We start from the raw sequence: 23,837 nt of genomic DNA on the forward strand, positions 1-23,837 counted from the left end.
CTGGGAATCACAAACCTGAAACAATTATCAGACTTTGTAAATCAATAATTTTTGTTTGAAAAAGCGTCATTGATGGATTGTGAAATGTTTCCTTTCATTCGGTCTTTACTAAATCTGATTTGAAATTGAGCCTCAAAATATTTGCTGTAAATTACATGTAACATTTGTCTCGCATGGCTTGAATATCTAGTGTCCAAGGCAAAGTTGGCCCTGCTGTATGATATCTCCAGGGTGAATTTGGACATCAATCTATCAGCTGTCATCCTAGAAAGCCTGCAAACCCCTCTGAAGAATTCCACCATTTTAAAATATGAGATTCCGTGACATTGAGATCCGATGAGAGAACCATAAATTGCCTGTGATCACATTCAAGTTGCTATGGTTGATTTCGTTTTCATTCAACCGAGGGACTGTACATTGTACTCGTCAAATGGTTGACTAATATGGATTGAACAAACATGCTGCTGACTCCTTTGAATCCAAAACAAAGTCAAATAATTAAGCACAGATATAATTGAAGGTCACATTTTTAAATTGATAATTTCTTGACTGAGTGTAAATCTATATTTTTCTAATTTGTCTGTGGAATGTGGTTTCATTTTATCGTACTAACTGCCCAAGTTGAAGTAAATTTGGAGCTCAATAGAACTAGTTCACATTTTATTTTCCATCAAAAGCACTAGTTCACATCTTTTCTTGTATATGTACGGATCTTCTGAGAAGGCTAACACAAATAAATTCTTTGTTTTGCATCTGCTCGCATATGTTTTTGGAGTTTTTTTGAGAAAATACCTAAACTCTTTTTACAGAATTCTCCATGGTTGGTGATATTCTGTCACAACACCATGACTTTAAAAATGCAACACAGTATCTCTTTGCAGCAGTTACACTACAACCATTGAACTATGAGTCAACACTTGACAGCATGACAAAACTGTTGAATATTAAAAGGCAAAGTGATTTTGTCTTTTTTGTGTGTTTTTAACTATTTTTATTTTTATCTTTTTGAAACTTTAAGTGGACATGAAACAAAGAATTTACTTACCTTGGCCAAGCTTAAATATATTCTCATCGTAATGTTTTTTGCTTCGAGAGTACATCATTACAGCAAAATTAAAATCATACTGTCAGGGTGCACTGAATGCTTGCTGATAAGACGAATGAATTTGAATTTTCAATGAGTTTGGAGTCAAAGCCAAATGAACTGATTCTCTTTCGGAGGTTTCGAGGAAACTCATCATAATATGAAACAAGTCAATTGATGAAATTGCTCTGGGTCAGACCGGGTTGAGCTGCGAAATGACCTCTGCAATTTGACATGCAATAAAAGCTATCAGCAGTGTGCTTGGCTGAGCCACACTGGGGACTCAAGCCCTTTTAATTTTTAAAACTTTGCCGAATATCATTATTTTTTCTAATAAAGCGCAGGTCACCAGGACCAGATCTCGGTGGAATAGGCTTCCATTGTTGTGACACTTTCAGATCCATCAAGTGAAAGGCAGACTTGGTACGTGATAGATAGATACACCTGTGAGTACTGATTAAGAACTGTCTCACTTCTTGTTTCCACTAAATCTGCACTTAAATGCATAACAAAACATATTCTCTTTTATTTTAATATGACATGGTGTGGGAAGCCCTAAAACACTGCATGATACAAAAGTGAATTCATTTTGTCCTGTCTGTTCTTCTAGAGTGATAATTTGGCAAAGGTGAATTTACCATTCACATTTAATCTTCACATCTTAGAGATGCAAGAGCCATTAAGACAAAGGGATTGGGTAAAAAGTCTAAACTGAAATTGCCTGAAGGTTTTCCAAAAAAATATTTTGTCTTAAAACTTTTTACAGAAAGGGACTTGCACTCTAGCACCAAAGTAGCTGTTGTTGATCTGTAGTCCGAGGGTTTGTCAAAATGTTTGTAAAATTTACATGAGTGCAGAGAAGGGAGACAGCAAATTTGCCTATTTTGAAGTAAAGATACATCTCCTTTGACGTGAATCACCTTCAAACCCTAGTAAAAAAGAGGATGATCAAGAAAAACTGCATATTGAGCATGATAACATTGACCACAAGTCGTCTGATTTGGTGTCTGTTGCCACTCCTGTACGATGTTGAACTCTGAATAGGCCAAGATAGACACTATGGCTGTGGATATGTGTACATCATTCATGTAGAACCACTTCAAGCTAGTAGCAAACCTCAAAGACCCACTCTTGGAATTATTTGTTATTCTTTCCTTTGTAAATGGCAAACAACCTGAAACAACAAAACCCCTTTCACAAATCGCTGTCAGCCAAAAGGGGTGAATTTGTCTTTCTGATCTGAGACTGGCCGTTGACATTGGAAGCTAAGGAGAGCTGGAGCCGTTTGAGGACGGAATTGTTCATGGCTTGCACTGTAAATATTTACACTGCAGTGTAAACATTGAAAACCTACAGTAAATAGAAGAAGTGAAAATACCTGATGACCATAACAGTCGGTTTAGTGGATTTCTGTTATCTGCAGTACTGGATAATATTATCACATTTTTTAAATTACTTGTGATGATTTTTTCCTCATTAGCTAAATTCTAAAAAATACTAAATGTAAACAAAACTCGAAGAAGCCTTTCAAACGGGACCTTCCACGGGATTATTTTGTACTTGTGGCTGTGTCACATGACAAAGTGCTTGCAATGGCTTCCTCTCATTTGTAGCTATTGTTTTTCTCATGTATTGTTGCTATGAATGCAGTACACACATCTGCACTGCCTTCACTGTCACTTTACAAGAACCACTGATACAAGTCTAATCACAGCAAACAAGACACACACGTGCATCTGTCATACAAGACCACAACAAAAACTTGACTTGTTAGTAATACCCAACCACCTTCAGTGCCTCCCCCAATGTGAACAGGCTGAGAAATCATTTTGTTCGCCCTGGTTCACAAAACTTCAATGAATAATAATTATGGGCATTGTAATCCCCAGTGAGCTGGGACTGGGGTTACAACAACAAACATAGGTCACACACTTTCCTTCACGCCTTGGTGCTTGCAAAAGGCTGCAAAAAGTCGCAAAAATTTCATGCTTGAGAAGTATCAAAGAAAAGACTTGGGGTGGACCCCACAAGGTTGATTTTATCACCCAAAACTAATGCTGAAAAGTTTTGGGCTGTGTGAAATTTCTTCCTCGGGCTATTTGTGAACAAGCTCTAACAAGACCTGTTTTACTTGTAAATCTACTGATCAATGAAGAGTCAGCCTGAGTCACTGGACACTCTGTTTCCGTGCTCGAGATCTGTGTACTGTGTAGCGCTAGTGTTTTGTCGTGGTGTAACGTTACACCAAGTACAGTAGACTATAACCAATGAATGATGTCTTACATATTCTGGGATTCCTAAACACGGAGAAGCAAAGAAGTATCTCGAACCTGTGATGACCAAAGAGATGACTTCCTACAAGTATGGCTGGGCTACTCACTGAAGATGGTGTAAACGTTGGTCAATTCAGCACGTCTGACCTTAGGGTGAAACAAATACCTTACCACAGCACTGGAACCATAATGCTATGAAATTTTAAAACAACAAAGCCCTGAAAGAATTTCTGCAGTTCTTCAAGTGGCGTGTTGACAAGTTTGGTTGCATGTTAGGCATGGTGCGTGTAGCAAGCTGAGAATCGTCTCAATGGCCTTGCTGCTCGGGATGCCATACTCCGCATAGCTTCCTTCTTGTTAGGAATGGCACTGTACAATAACCCTGGTACTGCTTTTCAATTGGATATCAGCTACTAGACTCATAAAAGCTGTTTGTCAATGTAATGGGCAGTAGATAAGTGACAGCCTGTTCTCTACGGAAGTATATATGAAAACTCTTAAATTCACCTTCACTAGCACTTTCCTGTTAACTGGGTATGAAATCTGAGATGTGTCACTTTAACAGGAAGCGAAAATTACTTTTCATGTTTGTCCTGCTATGGTCATATGCAAAATACCTGAAAGGTTAAGAATGTGTCCCTGTTCCAAACGTTTGGGGTTTCACACTAGGAAATTGCCTCCCATAGACAAAACATGAGGACAGCAAAACAGAAAGAATCTTCAACTGGGATAACCCTCATTGGGATGCCCATGGAAGATACAAGTTACAACAGTCTACATACATGTCCATGGAAACCACTTTCATACACTCCATCACGATACAATTCATCCCTGAATCCTTGGGTACGCTGTAGGCCGAACAAGGTTCTTAATCCCATTTAGTTGTATTTTACAAATAAAATTTGCTGCAAATGACTGAAAAGACTATACACTCAGACTGGCATCTTTTGCAGGGAAATCTTCAGAGCAAAGCGTAGAGAATCCAATGTGCACCACTGCAAGGCATCACTTTGAAGTTTTAAATGTTAGATTACTGTAACTTTATTCAGCGACTATTCTTACATGAACATGACTGATTTTTGGAATATCCACACATTTTAATAAACATGAGTAATTACTTATTACCAGTAATTAAAATAAGACTAATATTTTTTTGAAACATTTTAGGAATTTTTACTGCAAGACAATGCAAAAGAAAGCACTCACTCCACGTCATCACATTTTGGCTACAGCTGCAGTTTATCCCTTAGTAATTCAGCATCTAACATTTAAGACTGAATAATTGTAGAGTGACCTAGATTGCTAAGATTGGTAATCATGCTATTGAGGAAAATAGGTAAAGGAGAGTTACAAGCATCCTGATGGGGCTCATTTCTGGCAGAATTACTTGTACTGTCTCAGTGGTCAGATGTTTAGTCACCCATTTTATTGTGACTGTGTAACTTTCCTACTTTACATTTGATTCTTGCTTCCAAGTGCATTCATTAATAGGAAATTTAAACCAACAGGCACGTATTTACCCTTGATCTCTGTTTTTCCCATCATGCATTGCTCTCTATCCTCTTGGGTTGTCTGATAAATGGATGCTCACATCAATTTCTACTTGAGCAGTTTAGTTGCATGTAGATGGCATCCTTGCTCACTCTCTCATCTCTTATCTAAATACATCAGTCCCATGTTTCCATTGACACTCCAACTCCAAGCCAGCAGTCAACTAGTCTAGAATCTTGATGTGCATTTCTAGTTCTGAGAACATGGAAAATCTGTCTTGTGTTCACAGGACTAGAGATGCATGTCTCAGTAATGGATTTGAATAGAACTTTACCATAAACTCAACTGCGGTGGCAAGTACGATGATAATTTCCAGTCACTAGATATTACATTGCTTCATTCAAAACAATTTTTGGATGCCTAACAGTCAATAGACAACCATTTTGCATGAAAAAAAGGTCACTGAACTTTAATGGCTTTTCTCAAAATCCATAAAATTCAAAACTGTTTGTTCAAAAACAGTTTGTGCCTCAGGCTACTCAACATCAAACCTGGAACGGACAGCTGTGTCACGTCGGCTGGCTTTTCAGATACCCATGATGCAATGTGACAATACCCATGATGCAAAGTGACAATTTTCCTTCTCCACATTACAATCTTCAGCATTTACTATCAAATTTCTTTTATACCACATTTCATGATCTTATTTCCATTTTCTTTTGTGACAAGAGAAACAAGACTGTATTACTCATGATCTTGCTTATAAATTTACTTTCAGTGATTTGCAGTGTCCCTGTGAAACAACAAATTTATCTCTGTTGCATTGTTGCATCACTTGATGCATTTTGTGTACAAATCCTTTCCAGTGTCTTTTGCAACACACATAACATCACTGAGGACAACGATATCTGCAGCTCTCACTACAGAGGTTACAGTCTTGCAATTATTTTTCCTGGCATAAATTGGAATCCCTAGCATAAATTGAAATTCAGGGGTAGTCAGTCTTTTAACAGCAAAGAAAGGAAGAAAAGACTCATGCGACAGTTGCAAAAAAAGGCTTCTTTATATGATGAACTATTTAGAGAATTACCGAACATGTTCTGTTAAATTATGTGACTGGCCTTTTTTCTCTTGAACAACAAGTACCAAGCAATTATACCAAGTTATGTAGGGTATTGTCACAGCCTACAGAAGAACTCTGTCTGGGCATAGATTCCGTAGGTGTACAGCTCACAATGGTAATCTCGGCTACAAAGAGTTCAGCCAAATTACGTAGTGTCTGCTGACAATGGCGGGAAGGAGGAGAAGCTTTGTTGGGCTTTAATCAGTTGAAATAATATACACACCTTGGACAACAGAAAAAGACACTTTAAGCCCAGCCGATATGAGGTCCAGTCATTAACGCTCCTGGATTGTTCTGGAAGAAAATGCAGTTCGATGTATTGACGCCAGTCTGTCAGGCTTCTTTGTGACCCAGCAAAGGCGGACTAATTGCTTGACAAAACTGTCACTCTAGGAGAGGACGCAGGAATCTCACCGTCATATTTATCACACTCGTTTTTTTTTTGAATGGCCATGAAAAGGAAAGACTTTGTGGAATCTTGTTCTTTTTTCTCTGTGCTTGCGCCAGTACAATAATGGCACTAGAAACTGAACATCGCTCCGGTGATTACTGGAGTATGTACGTTGAAAAAGTCTTACAACTCGATTTGCATCATACTTTGGAATGTGTACCTTAAAAAGTCTTACAATTCAGTTCACATCACACTTTTTACCCAGAGAAACTTGGAGACAAAAGAACGGCCAGGCTGAGAAACATTTCATTTTTTCCCCCCTGAAAATCCAGCCCATAGGGACATCTAAAGTAAAACCACACCAGCTGTAGAAAGACGGAAAGCAAATGACAGAATGAAATACAGGGTATCTTTACTGTATCAGCTGGGACAGGACCTTTCAATTCTTTTCACGGGACTTTACAATACAAAGCTTTCAAGCATTTCAAAATAACATAGCAAAAGTGAATTGTACCTATCCAGCCCTGTTTCCGCAGAGAACAAAACTATTTTTTGCCTTGGCAAACATCTCAAAAGGCTCTCATGAAGAAAAAGCTACAGAGTGCAGTGAAAAGACACAGTCGGCGGTCACATGAAAAGGGACAAATTAGAAAACTAACAACGCACAGTCACTCCCTTAACAAACTGTTGACTGGAAGATTTTAGGGACACAAATACAGCGACTTTTCAAAGTGATGAAAGGACATACAGCGAGCGATGAAAATCTACCATTCTTTGAGATCTAAAGGCCAAAACTGGTGTGAAATAACTCTTCATACACCATGCCATTAGTCTCTCAACCTTTCGCCTTTTGCAAGCTGGCCATTTTGAAACGTTTTTAGGCTGCCTGCCACTTTTCACACAGCCTCAGACTGAATATTGTGTCGTGCGGTACAATTTGAATATACTGCAAGTGCAAATTAGTAATACAGCATTTAGCAGGGAGCTTGAAGAATAAACCTTTTGTGGGATATCGGTGTTCAACTGAGTAGCATGTTTTGAAAAACAAATTAATACATGTCGTCGGTGACACATATATGACGGTACAATTATTTGTTGGCTATAAACCATAAGTACCAATACATGTACAGTTCTGAGTGTGGAGGTTTAAATGTCACCTTTCATTGGGTGTTGCTATGGTTATATGTAGATACTGAGTGGCTGAGTTCATCGAACTTGCAGACCACTTGTTGAATAAAAACAACAAGATTTTCTATCATGAGTTGTAAGCTACGGGACAGAACACAATACGCATCTCATAAGAAACTGAGCTGGTAAGCTCCTAGTTGATAGAACAAGTACAGGCTAAACTTCCAACTTAAATTTATTTTGTTTCAGTGCAAAACATTGGCTGTAAGCATTTACTGTGGGGTACAAAGATAGGTACTGTTAAACTTCTGAAACAACGCCGATTCTAAATAGATGGGTAATTTGTGTACCAAATGTTGCCTACTCTACAGTAAGGTCGACATGGCCCCCTGTCAAGAGGTGTTAGGACCGCTGCAACAAAATACTGTAAATTCCGGCTGACCTTTCAACCCTTCCATATCAGAATCCACTTACTGGGAGCAAATTCTCTCCCTTTGGGGAAATGTTATGTCAGAGTTGCTCTAAATGCACACTTCAAATTTCAATTTAAAAGGCACTTGCAGAATGTTCCAAAGAGGAAGCAAATTTCCGCATATCATTGCATAGAGTAGATGATAAAATTCAGTACAAGAAATGGACGTGACGAGTTTCCACTTATGCTGCAATGGAACACCTTATTCAAAGAAATAAATTATACTGAAGTGGAAAGTACACTCTATCATAGACCCTTTAGGTCTACGGCTCTATGTAGGTAGCCATAGCACCAAGAATGAATTTCTGGTATCTCTGTTTTCATAACACATATGTATGTTTGATCCAATCCTGCACTACAGACGAAGACATGTTCGTATTAATCGGCAAAAATAGGACCTTACAGGTGACCGTTGATTAGGTAACACAAGAATTGAAGTAATGGTAGGTCTTGGCTGACCTATGACCCATAACAACACTGCAGAGATATTACAACTCAGAACGGGAACTTTAAGTTTCAATTTTGATCAGCAAACCTGAATTTTACATTCTGGCTTCTCCTAATTTGGTTACGTGCATTTCCAATGACACCGATGTGACAAATTTGCTGATGGGATATAAAAACTTTAATTGAAGGTCCTTTTAACACATTGTATAATGTATTTTAATATTTATTAAGGGACAAAACTTGTTCAATCAGTGTTAGGTCAGCGCATGTCTGAGTGCTGTCTTACACTTGAGGAACTGATGAGGTCAGTCATCAAAGTACCTCAACGTTGTACTTTCGAAAAGTGAAAAGGCGAGTAATGAGATATAGAATGAAAAACTAAGTCACAGAGTGATGGATTTCGACATTGAGTGATCAGCAATCGACTGAGATTGTAAGTGATGAGTTGAGATGGTGAGGAAGTAGAAAAGCTGTACCTGCCTCATGAACATGGCGTGATGTGCATAGGAATAACTTTCTCCGTTTAATTTTTGATTAGCACGACATCGCACCTATTGCATACATGTATGTAGAAGCTGAACTGAAAATGGAAACAGCCAGTGATACACAGTCAGCATACACATGAATAGATGCACAAGTACGTGTGATTGGGTTATCTATACACAGGGAAACTTTTATTGGCGTGACACACAAATCAAGAAAGACTAAAAACGGACAAAGCCTTAAACACACTGAAAGCGTGAAAAAAAAGCCACGCAGGTCCAGGTTAATAGCGGGATTTTGGTGGGCAGTTTCCATGTAATTTGCTCTTTATCTGAGTCTCATCACATGTCCAATGAAGGCACTATTGAAATGGATGGCGTTCAACTGACAACCTGCCATTCTCAATCAACACAACACAATCGCATCAAAATGGGATGTCCATACAAAGCAGGGTTAGCTGACTCAATGTAATGTCACTCTGACAGTTCATAGGAGGCCTCTTCTAAAGCTGATGCACACGCTGAAGCGGTACTTATCAAATGGGCTGAACTGAACTCGCTTCTTGCACTTTTTAATTCACCTGAAGAATTCCAGACTCGTCACCAAATCCACGCTGACATGATTCAGGATAAAACTAGCTGAGATTGCTAGAAAATGGTATCAAAAGCATGGGAAATTCAAAAACGCCAGCAGATGCTATTGTGTCAAATCTATTATTACTACAGTGATGTCCGTTATATTGTGCTTCAAGTAAATGTACAGAGACTGTTTTCAAGCATGTTCAAACATATACATGTATGTTGTCATGTCCTCAGTGACACATTACAATTATGTACGGCACTAACTGATTTGAAAAAAAAAATTAAAATTCACAGAGGCTGTCTTCACCTGCCTCTTTTTTCACAAAAATTCAAACAGGTATAAGTGTTTCTCACAACCTGAAGACACTGGTGACCTAAAAAGTCTCCGACTTACATATATGAACACTTTTTCACAGTTCTATCCCAAAATTTCTAAGTTGTCCAGATATTTTCCGGTATTTTACAATTAAGATAGCTGTTATTTGTTGTAATCCGTTGTAGATAAGACTAGTTCTTTTTCCTAGAAAGCGACCAAGAGCATCCTACTTGTAAGCTTTTTGAAATTCCTCACTGGCTGCCTTATGGCAAAAAATGACCTTGTGAACTTTGAGAGCAAGATTTTGAGAATTCCCTGCTGGTATTATTTCCTTTCCATATAAAGACAGTATTGACAATTGTGTTTTATGAAGGAAGAGCTATATACATGACAGGAATAAGTTTCATGAAAGATATTCAAGTGTATATGCTATGGTGACCGGCAACAATTGAGCTGGGGTTTTTTGTGATCATGACGATGACATACGTACCATCATCACCCTAACAATCACATTCAAACATCACAAACAACTTTTATGCTTGCAGATTTTCAATGTGATTGGGAACAACCTGATGGATATATGACATTCTATATGTATTTGACTCTGCTTATCCACACATGATTTTTGATCTGATATGTTGTCGATCCAAGGCTATGTGTTGGAAACTGTATAATGATCCCACCTGACTGCTTTTGCCGTGTTCTAAAAGACCAACAAATCTATAAATCTTAAAAAGTTTTTTTAACAGGAATAATAAGTCATATGTGAGTCATGATACAAGGATAATTACCATGGAAACAATCTCATTTGATAATTAGCATTTCCTATTGGCACAGCAATTCAACAATGTTACAATCTCTGTAGATGTAAAATGGATTTTTATAACACAAATAGTAGTGACAAGGAGCCCATCAATAGCCTTGACAGACAGGAAATTCACTGGAGGAATGAAACAAAAAACTATCATCACATAACTAATTGTGACACTCATTTCTAATCATGCTCGTCTATTGTCAAGGACATTTAAACATGTCAAAATCAATGGCTCTCTGTTTATGACAGTAATGACCCTATTTTTAACACATTGCACTGTAATATTAGAAATCAATAACTTTTCTGCTCGATTAAAACATTTTTCAGGGTTGAGAAGAGTTGTATCCCTGTTAATTATTCTGAAAACAAGAATTTGCGATGGCTTGCTCCAACATCATTGATCGGTATGTGACAGAAATCATTCAGGCTGGGCTGTTCTGGATGCATGCACCATTTGAATAGGAAGGAGCTTGTTCTAAAAGTCTGAGCATACAGTTTTATAAACTCCCCTCTGTGCACACCTGTAACACCCGATTTGAATTACTCCACATAATCCATTTTGTTTGGTCAATTTATATGCATTCCTACAAATGCTGACTGAGTGTATCACTCGGATGTGAGATAAAAAAGTTGGCACTCCATTTAGCTGTTATTCTGGATATGGTCTAGTGAGACCTATTATCTAGGTGTCTTGGTTAAAGCAAGAGGTCTCCATTTCACTACGCCAACTGAGCCGTGCTTTCTTTGTAAGCTGACAAGAAAACACAGACTGCCTTCTGAATGTGTGTTGTTGCTATTCCAGACCTCTAACGTCTTAACTTTTATACAAAACCCCCTCAGGGTTTACATCTCCCTTTCAGACAGCCAGCCCCATGAGATTCTCACCCAAGGATAGCATTCTTCGAGCAGCTTGGAGACGTTTGCCAGTGCCATTCAGATGAAATAGACCTGGATGAAAAGTACCTTGGGGAATTCACAATCACTTCTTATCAAACACCAGGGCAAATTAACATACACCCAATAAAATCACAAATTTATTTCTGTATGTTGCTCCTGGATGAGGTAATTCTGACCTTTAGTTTGACATCTTAGAAGCCATCAAAATGTGAGTGGCAGAAAATTGAAAAAGAAACTGACATTTTAACATGTTTTTATACCTTGCTGGTTCTGTGTATTCTGACATGGTAACATAAAGTCCACTGGCTGTGATCTTGACGCTGTTTGTGGAAAAACCACTCCTTTTTAGACCAATCTCCATACACTTAGGATAATCATACAATGGTTTTCCTACATTTGCTAAAAAGTGGAGAGGTGCTCATAGGTGCATAATTTAGTTCTGAGTAGGGAGAGAGTTGGGACAGGGTTAATTTTAATAGCCCCTGCTCAGCTGTGACATATGAACAGATTAGTGCACTGCTCGAAATTAGGCTAGGTATTGCAAAAGGAGGCTGTGAATGATGCTCCATCCTGGAAAGCCATGCTAACTTCACGTGTGAACAGAATACAGATTAAAACGTCCACTGAGGTGAACCAGTTCCAGTAAATTTTATTATGTTATTACCGTGGTTGTGGATAAAATAGGAACTGTCTCCGCACACAACTACTGCAGTTCTCAAAAGTTATCTATACATCAGCAAAATTGAACTAACTGCAGCACAACATGAATTGTAAGTACAATGCTGATCCAGATCTTCACCAGCAATTTATCTCACTTTAAAATGACCTGAAAATCAAGTTCAAGGTTGACATTTACCAATTGCCTTTGATCTCCCTGCTTAAGTTCTGTACTTCTGGATTGTAAATTGGAAACATCAATGACCATTCTTAGCTTGCACCATCTAGCTTGGCAGCAAATGTGCATATCTGTCTGAAGTACAATGTGCCCATCATGGAAGAGGGACATGTAGTTTGGTGTTCTTTTTGTCATAGAGTGCATTGCGAGGACAGATATTCAGGCTCTCAGACTTTTACAATGCTTTTTTTGTCCACCATATGTTGGGGCTCATTTTAAGAGCTCATAGATTTTACGTGTACCAGCTTCTTTGTAAAAATTGAAAATTTAATTTTTCTGCATAGAGTTAAAACAGGGATGGTGGCTATTTGGAACTTCAAATAATTTGTTTCCATAGTACCAAAATTTGAACAGTGACACCCCCACCTATTTTCATTTTTGATTTTGAAAGAGAATGGTTGAGAGTTTCGCCGAAGCAGAAGTTAAAGACTTTCAATTCTGAGGCACGTACTACCGGTACCTTAAGAAGGGCATCAATCATGATGTTTCATTACACAGATGATTGGCATATTGATTAGACATATGTGGAGATTTAAAATGCATCAATCTCAGCTCTGACAATATTCTAATTTGTTTCATAAATGAACTAAGCTTGACTAATTGTTTCAAGGAAATGATTAATTATCCCCAAACCCCACAGTGCTTTGGTTCGATCCATCAGTCACACAGGTAAGGCAAGACCTCTGAACTGGAGGGACTCAGTTGACTTGCATGACTAGAGGATGGGTTACATTGGGGCGTCGTTTCTCTGGTTTAATCTGGATCACAGTCACATGATGAAGAAACTGAATCTAAAAGTATATCCATTTACAGGTAACATGAATTGTACTTGAAGTCCCTTTTAGCCTGTGAAACTGTACCCTTTTGGCGGTCGGAAAGCATCAAAGGGTAACGCCAGCGATGCCATCTCACTTTCTGCAAGTAGTAGGGCAAGATTTACATTGATTCAAATCAGTTCACTCTAAGTGACTAATTCCGTAGTCATCTTGGCTGCTGGCTGCATTACCTGTCTTCCTCATTACGGAACACCACGTTAAATTCCCCCCCGAAGGGCACAAGTTGTGCGGCGCTAAAAGCGCACATTCTCAGTTGGTGGGGATTTTTCCATGCCTCTACAATACCTGGTAATGCTGACTTAATTAAGTGAACTTGGGGGGAACAAAGTGATTAACAACAAGTTGAAGACACTGATGTCAAAAGATAAATCAAAGATAGGACTGAAATGAATGGATGGATAGAGGGAAGAAGCAGCATAAGCAAAGAACTGTCGGAAATTAGGCATGGAGTAGTTTGAAGTTCCACGTGGTAAACGATACTGAATGGAAGGGCAGTAGAGGGGAATTGTGGGAAAGTGGTATTAGATTGTACTGCTATTATAACTAGCGAATATTTTCAAAGACTGAAATCAACTTCTTGATAATCTGATTCATTTACACATGAAAAACCAAGTAGGCCAGAACAAGGGTAGTGTTTTCAATGTGGTTCACCCATCACAGATCTTTACAAAATATTCAAGTCAATTCCTTGAGGGAAAAAGAATCCGCACAATAAGAAATTTCATTTTGAAATTTGTGTTCAGCAGGTGAAGAATTCTGAAGAATAAATATTGAGCTCATAATAACCGACTGAGATGCAATGACTGTGCTATTAATTGGGAACTCACAGCAGTTCAAAAATCGATGAATTCATTTACTGCAAACAATGTGTGTATTGGACAATTTATTTGACCAGTAAATTTTCATGGCATTCCTATCAACAAGGGTAGTTCACACTTGTGTGGATAACAATGGCAGGTATTTGATTACTTTGATGAATGGATAGATTTTCTTTCTGTCACATCAAACTGTCAGAGTGTATCCTCTCTTAAAAATTTATTTATGTTTTTCATTCTATCAATTCACGTACAGGAGCAGGTTGGCAAACCTTAACAACGAACTTCTTACATGTTAAACCACAATCCTTAATGAATCTGGGAAAACTACCTTAAGTATTTATTCTGACTGATCTGGTCAGCAGATAGAACAATGTATGCAGTGAAGTATTCCTTTTTTGTATTTCTGTTTTGACCCTTTGAGTACTGTAATTTTTCCCGCCTACATTTCGTGCAACATTTTACCAAATTTTATGATTTTTTTTTTTGTAATTGTTTTGATAATTTTGGACTCCAGGGACAAAACTTTTCACTGGCTACAGTTTTTATGAAAATTTTGGTAAAAAGCTGAAAACACATGGTCTTTATCTGAGGACATTGTCTGCGCTATATTTTATAAAGGCATCAAAAATTGACTTTGGCACTCAAAGGGTTAATCATAATCATTATGTCAATCCAATGAAATGAAAGACTGGGTTTAAATGGAACCACACATTCTTGTTTGTATGCGGAACAGTCCCATTTTGAGGTTTATACCACTTCTGTATACAGTTACTTTTACCATTCCTAGGTTTCTGAATACAGGTCTAATGTGTCCGAAGAAAAAAATCGGTCAACTGACATTGTGATCAAAAGGCTAAGTTGAGAATAATCCCCATAAACAGTTCAAAATATCCCACATGAACTCACTGATATTTATGATGATTTACATGACATTTATGAGAACAAGAATACCCATGACCTTTTCATCAGCATATTCTATTTCAAGTTTGATTAGTTCGTTATTTTCAATGGAATACAAAATCTCAAATAAGTCATATTGAAGACTGTAAACCTACACTGTACACAGTACAACAACAGTGATGTAGATCTACATTGTGTGACAGGGAACAAGATGGAGCCATGTATTGTACCAGTGAGGCATATATGGTACCAGTGAAGAACTCGTTGACAGGCGTAAAGGTTATTCATGGATCTGCATGATAATTCATTCATTTATGAACAGTCAGGCACAAATTCTAACTGGTGGCAATTTTCCATTTTTCTGGACTAATTTGAACATCATCTCTTGGGTTATTTGCAATTTTATGGTACCTATGGTTACTGCTTTTGGTCATGCTAAAAATACCCAAATCATCCCACATAGTCGAGTAATATTAACTGACATGAGACGTGTCCCAGATGGTATGTTACAATATTACATAAAATACTACCTAAACTCTCTAACAACCTTGCTAATTTCTCGGGTCAGTGAGTTCTGCTTTCATCAAAGGAGTGACATTTATATCCATTGTGTGTACACTGTATCGTAAATTTCAATTATTTTTCCTTTTTATAACTTAACTGACTGTATTGTTCTCTTCCAAATGACTGATTGACGTACAATATTTGACATCAATTTAATCTAAACCTATTTTTTTTATAGTTTGTTCGATATTAGATTTATTACAGGAGGCGCAGATGAAATAATTTCTACTTTAAATACCAATCGACATATATAACTACAAGTTTTCACCTAATGACTTTGCTTAAATAAACAATGAATAGACTGATTGATTTTGAAATGCATGCACTTGAAAACAAGAAATCCCAGCATGCAAAGCATTTATTGGTACATGATGAAAGATGATGAATTTTATCATATTGTCCTGCTATTCATTTTCTGAAGGAGACACTAAATTATAAATTTAAATTAGCTCAGTGGTCACCATTAGATGTTTGTAGCTCTAAAAGTTTTACATTTAAATTTTATGCACTGTGTTTCCATTCATAACTATGGAGTGTAGAAATATGAAGCCAACCCATTGTTGCAATAACAACTGTGCTTGTCGAATACATAAATCTACATTGTATAATAACACTGATCTGAGTTTAACACAAGTCTCATAATCTAGTCTCATTGCCATAAATCACGGTTTAATCTTAAACTTGATATATAGTAGGATATAATTTCACCATTGTACAGGCCAGTGTCTGTTTATCATAACTACATATCTCTTATTGATAAACACTTGACATCAACATTGTTTAACAAACTTCTGTGCAAGATATTGGGATCCTGACTTTACCTGGAGGTGTTCATAAAAGCAGACTGATTAGTCCGATGGTTATCTGTGTAATTTGAACAAATATTTCAGAATTTTTTCTTGCTTTCATCATGATAAACATATACAAATGAAATAGTGAGGCATGACACTTTGTGCAAGTCACTGAATTGGGATGTCAAAACACAAATCAACTTTGCTGCATGCGCATCTCTGAACATAAATACACTTTTCACTAGAGCAAACTTGACTTCGACAGTAAACCTTCATGAATTCTTTCTGTAATACCCTCCTGTGTTTTCAGGGGACTTCAACTGGACTCCGAAGGAGACTCTCCACAGAAGGTGCTAAAATTTGAGGAGGGTCACGACACCATTGCCCTGTGCCTGTAATAAACCTGACAATCCATTTACAGGTGAGAGTTAGATAGCCTATAAAAATCACAAGGTGTTTACTTTGTGGCCCTGTGTCAAAGACATATAGAATAGCTGCAAGCGACTGGGGGCTGAAATAGAGACATCACAGCAGGCACACACTCCATAACAAAAGAGTCCACCCATCTGACAACAATGGGTGCAGTCTACCAGTGACTGTTATCTGAGACCCTATCATATTTCTGTTCATTTACAGATCAATAGACGACAATCTATTAGCCAGTGTAGCAATGTAATGGTGGACACTGCATAGTTCCTGTTTACTACAGTCTCACCAGCCTAATCAGCCCAGGCAACTAACCATTCCTGAATCTTGCACCAAACATGTCCGAGCCACATTCCGTCCCGTAACCCGTGTGGTATATCCCTTTGTGCCGACACCATGGGAAGGACATTTCCTTCCCCATGGCAGTTCTTTGTTCCTTTGAATCGGCACTACAATCATGGGAACACTGACATTAGACAGAGGAGTCCAAATATTGAACTGCTCTCAAAAGAGCCGTGTGAATGCCTTCTGAATAGACTGGGTAACTTGAGTGGCTAACTGGTGAAAAAGGTAAACTCTGAATCAGGGGCTTTTCTGTGGAAGTTTAGCTTTCACTGCCAGGGTTCATGTAAACATGAGCAAAAAAAAACTCTCCCTGATCTGATGCACTAGAACTGCAATCCACCAGTCTCGGAACCTGCACACAAGTTATGGTTTCTTATTTCTAAAGCAGTTCAGTAACGACAATAAAATCTTCAAAATTCTAAAGAGGTGATAAGTGTTCTTACTAATGTCCCTTTCTTGGTGAAATAAAATCAGACTCCCACTCAAATATTTCTAGAAGACAGATTTTTATTCGATCAGCGATCAATTGACGATGTTAGGTTATTTTAAGTAGCAAAAATTCATCCACTATTAAGTAAAATTTTTCCACTCATAATTTGTCAGACATTTTAAGCATCTTAAAGCAACTCTGAGATTAATTAGCAAGTACCATAGCCTGTGAACAGAAATTTATGAGTTCTATATCACCTTGAACAACAGTTGTTAACAGTAACAGGCTAAGGAGCTTTGCAGAGTTGACGAGACTTGTCCTTCGGTTGTCTTGGTAACTGTCTCTGCAAATCATTGGATAAATGCTGACATGAGAACTGACACGAAACTTTGCAGAGGCTGAAAGCTAGTTTCAAAATATCAAGGCGTTAACTTCTTCACCCCCATTCCCTGTATATGACACCCCTATTCCTTGTATATGGACCCTTCCAGTCTCCTGAAAGCAATGAGTCTGAACCAGACCATTATGGTAAAGGGTTAATGCCCTATTGATATTTTGGTGCTATCAGAACTAACATCACATAACTGGATATACGATAAAACTGATACCGTAAGTCAATGTGATCTCAGTAAAATTACAATTCCTTCAATGAGGTGACACAAACAGATAAGCTTTCATACATTCAGCCTCTCAAAGATTCTTTAATTACATTATATTAGATATCATTTGCCAGTGCTTTATCCAAATCCCTAAGACAGTGTTTACTCCCGTTGTGTACCTATTATGGCAAGGCCACTTAGAGTTAAGTACCATTATGTGTAGACTACAGGTGCAGCACATAAAAAGAATTTTAATGTTACTGAAAACGGTTTTTCAATTGAAATTAAAATGTCATACAATTGGCAGGCATTTGAAAATAGCACCTCTGTTGATTCTATGCAACACTCAGTAAATCACATCAGTTTCTTTCCTCATTTGATAAAGAATAGGCTTCCAATTTGAGAGTGCATACGTAACAGAGACAAACAGACTGTATGGCATTCACTGAATGAATATTCAGGTAATAATATCAACTTCATCAAAACCTACCATCTCTCTGAGCATTAATTGTTCAGAGTCTCTCTAGGTTATCCATAGAAGGAGGCAAATCTGACAGATGTAAAGTATTACAACAGCGCCAAATAACAAAGCAAAATATGATTACATGTCTCATGATATTTTCTGAGTGAGCATGCCGCTGAATAAAACAGCCAGTCTTTTGTGAATCTGCATGTTCCTGTACGTCAGCAAGAAGGGCACTTCGCAATTAGATAACTCTGACCTCCGCAAATTCTCATCAGTCACAGAAATTGATGACTTGAGAAAAAAATATTCCCTGGTAATAAGCAAGAAATGGCTGCCACTGCGAGACACAGCAGCCGCAGCATACACAATGACTCACAGGGCTGCCTCAACTTGAAAACAACCTCAGAAAAGTCATGTTTTATTACCCTGACATAATTACTCTGTCTCCCCGCTCTTCTTTTGAATGAGAATGACAAGAAACACAAGGAGAACAGAACCCAAACTCTCACTGAATGCTTCAGATTCCTCAGGCTGAACCCCATGGCTTCCAACAGAGGAACCTGCTCACCATGGATGCTAATTTGTACCAGGGTGTGTGAAACACATACTGCTGGTGTTGTCCATTGAGTGACAAACTAATGGGCCGGAGTGTTTTATTCCGGTTCTGACAGATCCTCATTCATTTAGTCACACAATCCCCGACTGATACTTTGGTGAGCTGTCTTTGTTCAACACTGATACCCAAGGTAGCTTGGACACAAAAGGCCTCAGCAATTAACAAGAGAGGGTCAAGTCAAATGATTGCACCCGTTACAGTTTTTGTCTCGGTTTTGAAAGCGCATGATTCACTGCTACTGCAGGGAGGCTGCAGTAAAGGTGAAAAGTTTCGCATGCCAGCTACACCCTAATCCTTACTGACAGGCTTTGAGAGAACTGGCATCTGCAGTTCTGGTGCGCATTGCCCCAGTTTTATTTCTAATTGACCATAGCAGCTAGTGAAAATAAACAAAACGGAAAAGCCAACTTACAGTCTCTCCAAAGATGACAGTCCTGAAAACACTCCACTCCTGAGAATACTGATCACGTTGCCGCTCAGATCACTGCAAAGTACAAGTCAGGGTTTTTGTAAATGTTGGGAAGAAATAATTGTTTAGCTATTAAAGTTATGAAATTTATAAAGAAGGAAGACAGAGGAACTATATCTAATCACTGCATGAAACGTGAAATTTATTTACACACAGCATGGACAGGAATTTCTACTCTCTCTGACAAGAATGTTCTTGAATCCTCACCAAAAATATCACCTTGTTGCCTATTGTTTAAAATCTAACACATAATTGCTTTCATTTAGGGTCAAATCACCCCACACTGAGATATTTATAGATGTGGTTTTTACCCACTGTAGTCTTTAAATCTTTACCATGTAATTGTCACGGTTTTAAACACATGGCTTTAAATTTTACTGTCAGCCTTGTCGAGGAAATTGACTTCTAATAGTGATTAGTACAGCATTGAGCTATCAGTGCAGCTGGTGTCAATATTGGAATCCATGGATAACTTGTAGATGCCTCTCGTTGTTATAAGCAAATACATAACATCAGTAATCTGCTCATCTTTCACAAATGAATATTTGCCACTATTACAAATAATACAGGAAAATTTGCAAAATATGCAATCAGTAACCTACAGGTACTTAATTTGGCAAAATTAAATATTAATTCATGATTTACCAAATGGGCATCATAAATCATAATGCTATTTTCATTTATGCTGACGTCCATGCTTCAGAACTGACGGTGACAGAAGTGATAAAATAAAGACAATTTTTATCACTATAAAATTTAACGAGCACATCCTCCTCTGTAAATTGATTATGATAATATTGTGCTGTGTGACAGTTTTTGAGAATGTGGGCAATACTCACAGTTGTACAGTATCCGATGGTACAAGTGTTTTCTCGAACGGATTGTCTAAACCGCTCTTGGTGCACAAAACTCTCCTGCCGCGCGGGGTTCTGTCTGGATCGCTGTCAGGCCGAGAACGAATAACGTTGCATGTACACCTGATCGGGCAGGGTGTACCTGCATCGATCAGCGCTTGCAAACATATCGCGAAAAGCATCAATGGGATCGGGTTCACAGGACGCTTCATCTTTTCACCAGTCCATATACATCCCGAAAACATATGGCGCTAATGATGAATTATTATACGGCTGTGCGTTCTTCTACACGCTGCAGCCAAAGAGAATGCACTTATCTGCTTACAGCACGCAGGGACCGTACGGTTCATCTGAAAGCATTCTCACTGGCACAGCGCGCAGCGACAATATTCATGCGTCAGTTCTCAATCACTACACAATCCCGTTAAAGCAGCAGAAGACTCGGTAAAAACAGAAATCGTTAGCTTACACTATAAAATGTTCTAAAATCTCCCGATCTTTTGTAAAAACACGCGTATCAGTTGAAAACGAGACGAGTTCTTATCCAGTCTTACGGGTCGCGTAAGCGGTATACATTACACACCGGTAGTTCTTCAACGCTGATCAGTGATAGTGTATGAAATACCGAAGCTGCACGCGAGAAATACCGCTTATCTGTATCCAGAGTTACGATAGATCTGCAACTATAGATCCTGCTGTATTCAGCTACAGGGTATGATATTCAGATATGTTTCGTGCGAGCGTTTAGAGTGTTACGACGAAAGAACTGGCCTTCTGATCTGAATGCCAAGTCTATCAAAACAGTCTCACATCGTGTGGAGTAGGCGAACAGATTTTGACCTTTTACGTCATGGGATCGCCAATGAAGGAAGTAACGTGATTGGTTGGTTAATTAACATTTCGGAACGTCACACTGGCTGACCAGCTGACACTGCGCACTGCTGGTCGAGAAGAACGACCTGTAATCGCCTGAGGGCGCAACATGTCCAAACGTCTGCCGAGCGTGAATGTGATTTCTTTCAGAATCAGTCATGCGATGCCGACAAAAAAGGTTGGGTGTTTCCAACCCATCACAAACATTGAAACGACGAGCAAAAATTGGGCGCACCTGAAACTTTTTTCGCGATCGTTTCTCAGAAATGCAGATCACGCACAATGTAAAGAAAACAAAAGTAACGACATAAACAATTGAGGACTTTTTTAATACCTCAACTGTGGTACAATGAGGCTGGCTCTCAAAATCAAGATCTTTGAAAAATTCAATTTATATTTATAAAAATACCGCAATTATACAGTGTCGCTCAAATTTGATCAGAATTGGTATATACCAGTATGGTTACCAAAGATCAACAATAGGCCCCTGAATATTGTTTCTATCTGTTCAGTGCAGGAAAATTCTACGTTAATGTTATGACAATGATTTCTGCACAGTACAACCAGAAAAACAACAAGAAATATTTAAACCAGACAAAAAGAATGACAAAAGTAAATAAGGTCTGAAACTTTAGGTACTGGATGTCAACTTTAGCAACATGCACAGCACTACAGCTAGCGCCTCTTATTTTGAGCATGGAGGTAGCAGCTACCTCCATGGTTTGAGCATAGACAGTCTTCCCCCTCTACTGTCTATTGTTTGAGCAGGTCTGTTAATATGTAACAGTTAATATTCATAAACAATGACAGGAAAGACTCAAGCCTGTTTCAGTCACTGGCATGCCATCACTCCTGCATATTTGCAGGATTTCCCTTTTTCTTACTCATTTGCACATTTTTGACACTGACATGTTCATTTGAACAAATTAAAATCTCAACCCCTGCATCTACCTGTACACCAATTTTTTTTAATACTTTATAAATCACTTTATTGCATAACAACACACTTCGGAAAGTGCAGTATAGCAAGAACAAAACTAAACATTGCATAAAACATTGTTGTCTATGTCTTACTGCAGCTGCTGGGGGAAACATAGTGTTTGTAATATATTTCATGAGAGACAGCGTATCATCTGAAGTTAAAATGTACAAAAACTTATCTCTTTCATTTAACTATCAAATATAGGATAATACAACTTCATTGTAGAAAAGAGAACTTCTCTATCACTATTATATTTTTGACACTTCATTAAATAGTGAAATTCATCCTATATGGAAGACTTACATAACTTACAAAATCTGGCTTCAGGCGGAATGCATTATGCTCCCATTTATATGCTTTGGCATAATGGGAGCCTTTGTTTGTGACGGACATATATCCGCACATACATACCCACAGACATACAGACGCCACCTACTCATCATATAAGCTCTTTTTAGTATTTATATACAAAACCAAATATGAGCCAAAAATCAATTGAAGGATCAAGTTGAGCTACTCTTACTGCTATCAGATACAATAAATTACATAGCGTCAAAATATTCTGAGGGGTGATTTTCCTGAAGACGAGCTGAAACGACATATTAAAAGGAAAATATGTACCCTGTGAACTATTAAAATGGTCTTACAAACTAAAATGGCCTCCGGCTTAATAATTAACGGTAAATCCACACACAATTAAAAGACAAATGGATAAATGACATACCGACAAAAGGAAAGGAAGTGAATAAAAGAGACAGCAAGACAACAAATAAACACAAAAACAAACAAATTATCAAACACTGACTGCAGAGTAACAGCACTTGCAAAATCAGAAGTCTTACAAATGCACTCTGTACATGTATGTCAAATATGCTTTACAGTCATTATTTGTTTGTTGTTTACTTTTGTTATCTTTTTCTGTCATTCTGTTTATTTTCTCTGCATATGTGCCCATTTAATTGTTTGCTTGTTTTGTTTTACTTAATATTCAGTGAGTAGGTTAGAGACATTGGTGAAGGGATCTCCTCCTGATACAGAAAACTGTGAAAATTTGACACTAAAATAACACCATTCAGGGATTCTCAGGAACTTTTTGCATGTGAAAATTGTTTGTCCTTTCTTGACAACTGTTCATACTATTCACCATTTTTTGAGTGACCCCTCCCATTCATCCAACCCCCCTCTGAATAATGATAGCTCCCTTAGTAACCTCAAAGGTGCATGTTTATGTATTTATCTATATCTATCTATCAAGAGAGATAGATAGGTATGGATATATATCTATAGAAAATATATAAATACATTCATAAGTATAATATACATATTATATATATTATACTTACATTTTCAAGAAGGGTCATACCATTTCTGGCATTAGGTAGTTTCTGAAGTTAGACATGTAAATTTTCTCTCCTGTTGCCATTTGGACTATTTTTCAAGAAGGCTGATCCATTGATCCATAGAGCTGCACAA

The 23,837-nt window shown here is 37.9% G+C and overlaps 1 protein-coding gene across 1 annotated transcript in view; it reads right to left on the minus strand.

Moving 5' to 3' along the window:
• LOC139119956 (adhesion G protein-coupled receptor A3-like) overlaps nucleotides 1-21,326 on the minus strand; it is an 80,675-nt gene extending 59,349 nt beyond the window's left edge. Inside the window, exons 1-2 of the mRNA XM_070683925.1 lie at nucleotides 20,495-21,326; nucleotides 19,599-19,670 (exon numbers count right to left, since the gene is read on the minus strand). Coding sequence (XP_070540026.1) covers nucleotides 19,599-19,670; nucleotides 20,495-20,754 — 332 coding nt within the window. The 5' untranslated portion in view covers nucleotides 20,755-21,326. The remainder of the gene's footprint in view (nucleotides 1-19,598; nucleotides 19,671-20,494) is intronic.
• Nucleotides 21,327-23,837: the final 2,511 nt, after the last annotated feature.

The sequence above is a fragment of the Ptychodera flava genome, chromosome 20 (assembly GCF_041260155.1).
Source record: "Ptychodera flava strain L36383 chromosome 20, AS_Pfla_20210202, whole genome shotgun sequence".
NCBI classification, from domain to species: Eukaryota; Metazoa; Hemichordata; class Enteropneusta; family Ptychoderidae; genus Ptychodera; species Ptychodera flava.